Below are 11197 nucleotides of genomic sequence, written 5' to 3'. Positions count from 1 at the left end.
ACACAACCGTGCTTATTTCGTGCTTATTTCAATCAACACGCTGTTTTCATTAATTTTACTCATCAATCTAGATAACTATCGACCGCCATCTTGGTCATCATTTTGATCGGAATTTGACGGGAATTTGATCGTGTAACCAGGCCATTATTTTGAGATTTAATTTACGCAAGAGCGTTTAAATAAATAGAGGCCATTTTTAACAGTGACAGTGATGAAAGCGTTTCGACCATCTGACCTCATAGAAGCTTTATTTATTTAAAACAATAAAAATATGTACAAATATTAACCCCGCACCATTAAGATTCTTATTCCAGTCCAAAACCCTCAGCGTTTGATATTGAGATGATGAGCTTCTGTTTCAGCTCGTCCGTCGTTTCGTACTCGGGAAGCACGAGCTGATTAAAGCAAGTATGTGCCTCTGGTAGGTTCTCACGCTTGTTGATCATCTTCGTGATTTTGAACGTCATTTCCTCCATGCCCCCGACAGGAATTCGGTTGCTCCCCGTCGTGAAAAGTAAGAATTTTTTCTTCAGCTCGGTGGATAACGAGTCTAGAATTTTCCAAAAATCCCTGAAACAAGTTTCAAGCCCAAAAAATTAATCATCTTCACTATACCATCATCAAGTTTTTGTGCACTCAATTTGTGTCACACCGGAAAAAAACACATTGGATCTAGAGTCCAGACTCTTAAAAACATCGGAAAGAAAAAGTATTGCTCTTTATTCAATCAGAATCTAGCTTAAATCAAGAACCAAGCCTCTTAATTTAAGCAGATTTCGTTTTGATTCAAGTAAAAATCCGATTGAATCAAGAGTATTTTTTCTCGTCAATGTTTTCAAGAGTCTGGACTCTATATCCAATTCGTTTTTTTTCCCAGTGTACCGTCATCAAGTTTTTGTGCACTCAATTTTTGTCACTGACAAAAAAAGAATCTTAAATTCGCCGCCAAGAAGTATTTTTCTTTAAATCAAGAATTTTGATGCTTAACATAAACTACGTTTTTGCTCAACCCAAGCGTTATTTTTCTTGCATCAAGAAAAATTCAGCTTAAAACAAGAGAAAAAAATCATTGGCGGGAAATTAAAAAATCAGCATGCTTGAGTCAAGCACATTTTTTCAGTGAATTGGAACGCCTGTTACCCACCCCCTCACCACATCGCCACCTTTATCCCTTCATCCGCCCATCCTTTACTGTAGATCATTGAATTGCAATTTTATGACATCAAAATTAATTTTTATTGCGCCTGCAAACAAAGAATCCAGTTTTTCAGTTTCTCACATGAAACCGGAAAATCCTCATTTCCTCAAATGTTTATAATTTTAGCAATTTGCTTACAAGGACTACATTTTGCGATGAGGAACCACTATTTCTGGCTCATTTTAGAAACAACATATGTGCTATTGATTCACCAAGCAGAAAGGTGCTTTCATGGAAGAACCAGAGCTAGTGGTTTCTTATTGCAAAATTTAATCCATTTAGTCTTTGCCTTGTGTATCCTGCAAGATGATTTTATTATCTCCTAACACGATTTGTTTGATAGATAATTTATGAAGGAGGGAGTTTTTCAGTTTATTCAGGTCAAAGAAGGTTTTCTGTGATGTTATCATGCATATGCATAATGGGTCCAGATGCAAATCGTAATTTTTCTCAACTTATGAATGTATCAAAAACTTGGCTAAAATCATAAAAAGTAATTTCAAAGAAACAGTAAAAAATGTATTGCATTATAAGAACACAAGGGTGGTCGTATTTTTCTCCTTACATAGGAACAGTTTAAAACAGATGTAATACTACATCAATTTTACCGAACGCTCTAGAATGACCGATGAACGATAATGCTAAAATATGAATAGATTTTCTTATAAGCCCCAATGGATTCTGGAGACGTAAAAAATTTTAAGTTTGAGAAATCTAAACAAGACTCACTTGATAATCGGATCATTTGGTTTGAAACCTTCGTAGGACGTAATTTTCTTCAGTTCAGTGATATTTATAGTAGGAGAACCGCAAACCAAAGTTTCTACTTCTTCAGGTCTGAGCAACTGTAATCAAACGCAAACAAATTGAAATTTAGCTCACCTATCATTGAAACTTTATTTTGCATTACTGTACAGAAATGCCTATGATATCAAGTGAGTGGAAATGAAAATTTGAATAAAAGAACGTACATCCCATTCAATTGGCAACCAAATCGAATCATGAGTTTAATGCGAAAGCTGGAGTGCAAGATTGAATCATTATTGACCAGAAAAACCTCATTACCCGGCTAGAAAAAATACTGCGTACATTTGTCTGAGCGCTTTTCATTGACAAAATATGCCTTGAGCTGTTGCTCTTTTTTCGTCTTAAGTTCGCTAGCATCAAAATAAATTATCAACAGGGTGAGGCATCGTCAGCACGGAGGAACTTAGCCAAAAAAAATTGCGGAAGTAGTTCGTGCGAATTCAGCAGTTCGGCGAAATTAAGTCTGAGGAGTTGAAATACTGCCATGTCACGAACTCTAGTTGATACTCGGAAAGCGGTGCCGATTATTGGAAGTTGGCAACATCGTTTTCCCTCCATCTAAGTGTACACTGAAAAAATATATCGGTGTATTTACTAAGAAAACGGTAAAATTGCCAAGAATTTAGGGTTCTATTTGATCCCAGTTTTTTCTTGGTAAAGTTACCATTCATGGAATTGGTAATTTTACCGAGAAATTTCGGTAAAATTATTGAACTTTCTCGATAATTTTACTGGACCTTGGTAAAAACGCCAATATTTTTTATCGACTGTGGTAGAATTACCGAGATAAAATGGCAAAGTTACCGGGAATTGATTATCAATAAAAGTGGTATTCTTACCTGAAAAAACAGTAAAAATACCGGTTTTTAGGTAAGCTTATCAGTCTGTCTTGGTAAAATTACCAATAATTGGTAAAAAAAGTGATATGGCAAAGGTACCGACGGACCTTGGTAAAAACGCCGAGAATTTCTTTTCAGTGCACGTATTACAAACAATCGATTTGTAAGTACGTGAACCATAAAAGAAGCAAGCTACCTCGTCAAGAATCAATGTTTATACTGGGGTTAGTTTGAGGAATACTACAATAATAATAATTCAAACAGCGGGTGACAAGGCTAATTTTCACATAAATAGGTACCACCAAAACGTTTCGGCTAAAAATCATCCTCCCTCAGTAGGATAAAAACATTTAGGAATTTTAAAATCTGAAAACTTAGTAGTTGGCTGTACCTTTCAAAGCGAGAAAAATGTTTGAGGAAAACTACGGTGTCAACTTGCCAGAATCACTACTATGCAAATATAGACTTATACTTCAGATTTTTGAGCATCAAACATTTCAGTCAATCGATGGCAATGTACCCGGAAGAATTTTGTGAGAAGGGAACTGACACTAAAAGGCAGGCAATTATTTGATGGAGATTTTCTAATGTTCCACCCGGTTTCTCCTTCTTTTAAAGATTTGAATCTCAAGTCAGCCGTCTCTGAATATTTCTCTAATTTTTGGTGTTTGAATGGTCGTTTAACGAGCCTTACTTCACTTTACTGAATATTCAAATTATTACCAAGAGAGCGTTAGATGCACAAACGCTGTGAAATCCAAGGTAAAATGCACGGTATTGCTCGAATATTGCCTTATTGAGCACCCAGTCTAGGTATAATTGAACGTATTCCTCTCGATTTTCGTTGGTCACTGCTATGCTTTCGCCGCTTTCTTTTAGAGGGAATGTCTCCACTCTGCCAAATTCCTCAAAAGAAACCTTTTAACAAAAATTTCGCAAGTGTGATTAAAAAATGACAGAATTGGTGAGCTGAAGGATCTACAAAACTAAATAATACTATGAAATGATAACTATCTGAACCTTGACTGGCGGGTTTTAAAACTTACAGCATAGATAGAATTCCTGGAGGTCATGTTATTGTTCAGAAATGGAACACATTTTGCAATTATGGGAACTAAAATTTTTAGCTCATTATGGATACAACATATGTGTCATTAGTTTCCCTTTGTAGATAGGTGTTTTAATGTATGAGCCAGAAATTGTACTACCGCATTGCAAAATACAATCCAAAGCATGTGCGTACTAACAGGGCCGGATTAAGGGTGTGGCCACATGGGCCGCGGCCCTTGGCGGCAAATCAATAGGGGGCGGCAAATTTTGCAATTTTTTTAAATGTAGGTATAAAAAAAATTCGGATTTAGAAAAAAAACTACAAACGAGAAAAGGCGACAAATCTCTAATTTTCTGAGAATATAGTAATTTCTACTTTTGTCGTCTGTCAGTGATACAAGAGACAGCACCTTTAATTAATCGAGCAGTAGCGTGGCGTGAATAATCGATTGTCGATACCTCGCCATTTGAAGCCATGGTAAAGAATCGATTACTAAGGTGTTCGCTGCGAACACCCTGATAATCGATCTTTTTCCATAGGTTTCAATAGCATAACAATCGATACATCGCAGTTCACGCCACGCCACTGTAATCGAGTTAAGAAAGAAATCAAACACGCAATTTGGCCTGGAACGGCGCGGCGCAGGACGAGGTGATGACGAGGACTTGAAAGAAAAATGAGAAGGCTCGGCGCGGCGATCCGCATGTAACACATATTAGCGCCTACAAGACTGCACGAATACTTCACGCATTGCATCAAACACAGTACGGTCATTGCGGACAGCGTGAAACGGACAGCGCCTACAAGAATGCATGAATACCTCACGCATTGTGGCAAACACAGTGCGATCAGAGCGAGACGCGTAGCGCCTACAAGACTGCGTGAATACTTCACGCATTGCGCCAAACACGGTGCGGTCGGCGCGGCGCGGCGGCGGAAGTTAAAATCATTAGACCAAATTTTGTGTTTGTTCTTTCATAATCTTTTCGTTCATTTCTTATGAATGGAAGGGCTTGTCCACACAGAGATAGGTTTACGAAACTTGACTCTCGCGCAAAGTTCCGTGACCTTTTGCTAGTAGTGTTGACAGGGTTTTCCCAAAAAATGTGTTCAACACGAGTAAACGCGTCTTATGCACCCCTCCCCCGCTGGCACGTTCATTTGATGGTTTTTAGTGATGTTTCAGGACGGATGAGAAGGGGCGGCAAAATATAGGCGGCCCATGGGTGGCAAGTAGATATAAATCCGGCCCTGCGTACCAAAAAATATTGAAATATAGGTCCTCATACTGTGTACTTGAGTGAAAAGTGATTTGATTTTTTTTCCTTTTTTTGGAGTTTTTAAGTAATTTTTGCTGGTTTCATTCAACAGCATGACCGTAAAATAAGGATCGCACAGATTGTGAATGAAAAAGTAAAGCCAACTTTCTGAGGAATATTTTAACAAAAATAGACAACAGGGCTGGTAATTGGACTCTGATTTCCCAAGCATTCTCAAACAATGGTGTTTTTTAAATTTCGTAAAACTCAGACTGTTAAAAAAACCAATGTCAGCGATTTATAAGTGAGGTGCTCGATTCTTTGCCGGGCCTATGTGTAGTGTACCGAACGACGCCCCGAGTTCAATTGTCTGAATCCATTACTTTTCAAAATGAAATGTTTGCAATTAATCATGAATGTGATGTGTCAATCTCTGGATATAGGAGACCTCTGCTTTTATAATTAACAAAAAAGGGTCACTAAAAAACAAGAAATCGGTTTTTAATTACTTCTACAGATTTAAATTTCGACTGAGACAAACCTGAAAAGTTTGACATAAATCATCCTCCACGTTCCCCTCGTAAATCAACAATTCGGTTAAACTCTTCGAAATATCCTACAACAGATAAACAAATCCATAAAAATATTGAATGTTTCAATATTCTTGAAGTGAATCTCGTATTCGATCATCAAGTAATATTATATATTTTGTCACACCTTTTGCACCCTTTATCAATTATAGGTATAGTTAATTAGTTACGACGACCAGTCGTTACTTCAAAGACCAGGAAATCACCTTAAATTTTGAGGTTTACTTGTTTAAAGTTTTAACTTGTTGTTAAAATTTTGGTAGTTCCTGTCAATGGTTTTTACTTACTCATATTTTACTTTATCACACGATTTTTTAAGCCAAATATTATTCCTGCAGCCCTAGAACCAACGGATTAAAACCTGGAGAAAATACAATAACAAAGAGGTGTGTGAAAAAAACGGCCAAAAATGCCTCAAGGCATTTTCGAATTTTGATCACTGGGGGTGATACAGTAGCTTCCGAGACGCCCAAAACCGGTCGCCGTTTTGCTTAGAAGCGCCGGGTTGCGACGTTGCCATTTTTTAAAGTGGAAACCTTTAAAAATTCATGTCTCCGCCGCATCTCAACCGATTTCAGTGAACTTTTTTTTAAAATGTTCCTCTTAAATAGAGCTTTCTAGTGATGTATAGTTTTCTGGGGTTTACTTGGCTTTAAGTGGCACTTACGCGGTTTTAGCAGTTTTTGATAGACACAAAAATTTAGTTTTTATTTTACCACGATCGTGGAATCGACGGAATCTAAACAAAAACCAGTCTAAATGAAAGTTCAGATTCTCACCTTTCTAACGAGCACAAGATCATCCCGGGGAAACGTTTAGTTTCCGAGATATGACCGCTCAAAGTTGGTCACATGCGCTTTTGCGCAATGTGAATGCGTCTTATCACTGAGTCATTCGCGAACTAGGGGTCCCTAATGTTCAATTTACGTTGAAATAATTACACAGAACAGTAAGGTGTGCAACACGAGCCGTATTTTCACCTTCGGCTGGCGATGTGCGACGTTGCCATTTTTTGAAGTGAAAACTCTTAAAAATGCATAACTCCGCTGCATTTCAACCGATTTCAATGAACTTTTTTTTAAAATTTTCCTCTTAAATAGAGCTATCTAATGGCATTTAGGTTTCTGGATTTTATTTACCTTGGGGAGGCACTTAGGTCGTTTATATGGTTGTTTGCAGAGATTTTTCATACAAAAAATAGTGTTGCTATTTTTTTTCTTTCTTTTTTTCTTCTTTTTCCCGCGGGTTGTGGGAGGGTTTGAAATGGCAAAATTTAAAAGAAAGAACTTTAAAAAAAGGGATTCTTTAATCACTGTTCTTACGTGTACAAATATTGAAAGCGACGCTCTCATTGTACAAGAGAAGGTGGTGTTGCTAATTTACCAAGATTTTTGCATTATACTTTAAGCGATGGTGATCTTCCGATCTAGTTTGAATGTTAAAAAGAATCGGGGGAAATACAGACCCCCTTCCGAAAAAAAGGAAAAAAAGAAAGAAAAAAAATAGCAACACTATTTTTTGTATGAAAAATCTCTGCAAACAACCATATAAACGACCTAAGTGCCTCCCCAAGGTAAATAAAATCCAGAAACCTAAATGCCATTAGATAGCTCTATTTAAGAGGAAAATTTTAAAAAAAAGTTCATTGAAATCGGTTGAAATGCAGCGGAGTTATGCATTTTTAAGAGTTTTCACTTCAAAAAATGGCAACGTCGCACATCGCCAGCCGAAGGTGAAAATACGGCTCGTGTTGCACACCTTACTGTTCTGTGTAATTATTTCAACGTAAATTGAACATTAGGGACCCCTAGTTCGCGAATGACTCAGTGATAAGACGCATTCACATTGCGCAAAAGCGCATGTGACCAACTTTGAGCGGTCATATCTCGGAAACTAAACGTTTCCCCGGGATGATCTTGTGCTCGTTAGAAAGGTGAGAATCTGAACTTTCATTTAGACTGGTTTTTGTTTAGATTCCGTCGATTCCACGATCGTGGTAAAATAAAAACTAAATTTTTGTGTCTATCAAAAACTGCTAAAACCGCGTAAGTGCCACTTAAAGCCAAGTAAACCCCAGAAAACAATACATCACTAGAAAGCTCTATTTAAGAGGAACATTTTAAAAAAAAGTTCACTGAAATCGGTTGAGATGCGGCGGAGACATGAATTTTTAAAGGTTTCCACTTTAAAAAATGGCAACGTCGCAACCCGGCGCTTCTAAGCAAAACGGCGACCGGTTTTGGGCGTCTCGGAAGCTACTGTATCACCCCAGTGATCAAAATTCGAAAATGCCTTGAGGCATTTTTGGCCGTTTTTTCACACACCTCTTTACTTAACACACTGCAATGCAATTTTTGGGACTTTAGGGCATCTTTAGACTAGCCTCTAAGTAATGGCTACCAATGTTTTTAATATGCATATGGAGAATCTTTGCACGTCAGGGACACAAATGCCGGATGTATTAACTATCAATTTAAGAGTTAAATGATCTTGAATATTCTTTCATGGATTTTATCCTTTTTAATCCAAAATTCGAAATTGTAGCATGAATATTGTTTATTTAGATTCAAACGGAGTTAATATTCTATAAAAGCCTTCGGGAATGAACGTGTTCTTGAGTGAATTTTGCAGAAAAGAGGAGATTACTTATTTTGATTCTTGTCGCCTCAAAAATGTTTGTTTGTGAGTCTATATGATCAGTACCTACAGATCATTAATTTTGTAGGAAATATAATGTAAACTTCTTATTTTCATAATACATATTTTCGTCTCTGATCACGGGAGTTCAATGCATGCCTGATGGTCACCTGATGCTCGTTTAGAGGCGACAGGTTGCTAAGAGGAGGATTTGTTTACTTTTTGTAACATTTTCGAGTTGGCAGCTGCTTGATCCGTTGAAAACGCGTATTTTGAAATCCGAAACGCGACGGTGGATGAACCGAGAGACGATTCGAAAGATGTTAGTCTAGACGTTAGATTATGTACTTCGCATCCTAACGAATTGAATATTGAATGACGAATGTATCCAACGGTTGCAAAATGTAGCCTTTATTTTTACGATATGTTTTACCTTTTACAAAAATTCTCCGGTAGAAAAATATTCTTAAGCCTACATTTGTTTTATGAATACAAAATTATGGGTCTAATGAATCACATTACGTTTTAGAGCTAAGCTGAATCATTATTTTGTAAAAAGTCATCTTGCAGAGGGAGGTCAAGATTTATTAGATTATTTTTAATAGATAATATCTAGATTTTCTATTGAAAATAGATATTTTCCAAGACTTATGCTCGTAGCATTAATCCATCAATAGAAACATTTGTTTCCCTTAGTGCGGCAAAAGGTCGTTTTAAGGGTTAAAATTGGCAATTTTCGGAAACTTCGTTTTTCCAAAAAAGGGTGGTTGGTGATTGGAAAAAAGTCAGAATCATCCTCGGCTTCAGCAGCCAAAAGTATATTACAATATTCTCATTATACATGCAGAAAAGCCTTTTTTTTTCTTCCTTTGTAGACGGAAATCAAACGAATAAAATTACGTAAATGGGATAAGATTTTTAAGTCAGGCAAAAAAAAGTCAGAACTGAGAAGTGAGAGAATTTTTCAGGCATCTCACATGCCTATCACTGCGTATCTTTGGCTATCTATCAAACCTCTATCATTCTCCAACTATTTCGAAAAATTCTTAAGTGATAGAGAAAAACGGAAGGTAATTTGAAATTCAGTGTTACCGCATTCTTAATATTACCGTACCGGCATGATTTGAGCAAGATCCTCAATAGTCGGTCTCCGAATGATTCCCACACTGGATACATTTATAGGCACAATCGGTGGCGAGAGAAGTTTTTTGTAACAAATCGTCGGGAAATGAAGATCAAGGATGATGGAGTTATAAACAGCGAGTCCCATCAAAACCCCAATCAGGTTGTATTCCTGCAAGTTCTCAATTTGCGCGACACTGAACCAATAACAGTTTGATCGGGGGTGGTACACGAACATTCCATAATCAGGGTGGAAGATCTGTCGAATGAGCAGAAGGAACCACTCTTTCGTCAAACCACCCATATCCAGACCGGGTTCGCTTATGAATGAGACCTTCAGCTTTTTCTTCAAATCTTTCTGTTTAGTTGCTATCTGTGAAAAGCACAAACAACATTTCTTAAGTGGGTTATTGTGTGAGGAAACGTCGATATACTTCCAGGGACATCTAGACAAAAAGTGGCTAAAAAGAACCGCGTTTTTCATTTTTTTTAAAGTGAGCAAAAGGCGCTGCACTCCATGTGAATCATGATGCAGCTGTTTTCCTCTTGACTTCCGAACAAAAAAATGTACTTGGCTCAAGCACTCTGATTCTTGAATCTGCCTGCAAGAATTTTTCTGTTATCTTGATTTAAGTTGAATTTTTCTAGATACAAGAAAAATAATGCTTGAATTTAGCAAAAAAGTAGTGTATATTAAGCAGCAAAATTCTTGATTTAAGAAAAAATACTTCCTGGTGGAAAATTTAAGGATATGTTTTTTTTCAACTTGATTTCACTAACAGAAAATGAAGACGGAACCAACTCGGCACCTCGTACCCTTCTTTGAATTTGTTTAATATAAGTGATTTCGTGTTCAGGAGAAGGGATTCCGCAATAGACTCCGTCTGAACGGACGGAATATTTTATGACTTAGACCTAGCTGAATCCACGAATTCTGTGCGACATTGTAGTGAGTTTTAAGAATCCAAGATGCTGCTTCCACGAATTTTACGCAAATTTTTATATTTGACCAAAGACCCGCCAAAAAGTGCCAAGAAGTCAAGTTGCAGGGGCACTAAGTAAACATTTAGTTTAGGGAAATCTCTTGAAAATTATGAGACAATGTCAGTTCAATTAAAATCTGATCATCTTCGTTCCCGGAACTTGCATACGCTCCACTCAAGCTTCCTAGAATGTTTGCCGACTTGATTGAGATATTTTCAAATAATGTGAAACAGGCGAACCAGCTATTCTTCTCTCAAATTTCATATTTTAGGTTTTTTTGTTCCTTTTTGATTACATTTAAATGTATGAAAATTTGCGTGTACTTTGAAAAAATGAAAGCATGAATTTAGTATTATAATAGTTACCTCGTTTAGAGAATCGCTGATTAAGTGTGATCTTCTGACCCTAATGTTTAGAAAAAATATGTCTATTTGAGGAGCTTGATGTCGCGCCACTTTTGCAGCTAACGATCTGCGGGCCCGCAGAATCATTTGCTGCTCTGAATCCTGAAATTAGTACTTGCATTATTTTATTTACGTGAATTTTGTATAGAATTCATGAAAATATAAAAATTCCTCTGTGACTGAATATCACGGATTACAAGTCCAATTCATGAGCACGTGAAGTGAGAAAACTGAGCGATTGTTTACCTCCAACTTAGAAAATTAAGTTACTAGTTATCCTCTGGTTTACAAGAACCATCACATATA

At 37.0% G+C, this 11197-nt stretch overlaps 1 protein-coding gene across 1 annotated transcript; it reads right to left on the bottom strand.

Annotated features, from left to right (window-relative positions):
- Positions 1 to 233: 233 nt before the first annotated feature.
- On the bottom strand, positions 234 to 10997 carry LOC140224775 (probable E3 ubiquitin-protein ligase HECTD2). The gene is made up of 6 exons (XM_072301380.1): positions 10853 to 10997; positions 9496 to 9876; positions 5696 to 5770; positions 3568 to 3762; positions 1928 to 2043; positions 234 to 570 (listed from the first exon to the last, which is right to left on the bottom strand). The coding sequence occupies exons 1-6, from the start codon at positions 10976 to 10978 to the stop codon at positions 306 to 308; spliced, it is 1158 nt and encodes a 385-aa protein (XP_072157481.1). The 5' UTR covers positions 10979 to 10997; the 3' UTR covers positions 234 to 305.
- Positions 10998 to 11197: the final 200 nt, after the last annotated feature.

Source organism: Bemisia tabaci, chromosome 6 (assembly GCF_918797505.1).
Source record: "Bemisia tabaci chromosome 6, PGI_BMITA_v3".
Lineage (NCBI taxonomy): Eukaryota > Metazoa > Arthropoda > Insecta > Hemiptera > Aleyrodidae > Bemisia > Bemisia tabaci.
Note: the sequence above shows the minus strand (reverse complement) of the source record. Positions and strands in the feature narration are given on the sequence as shown.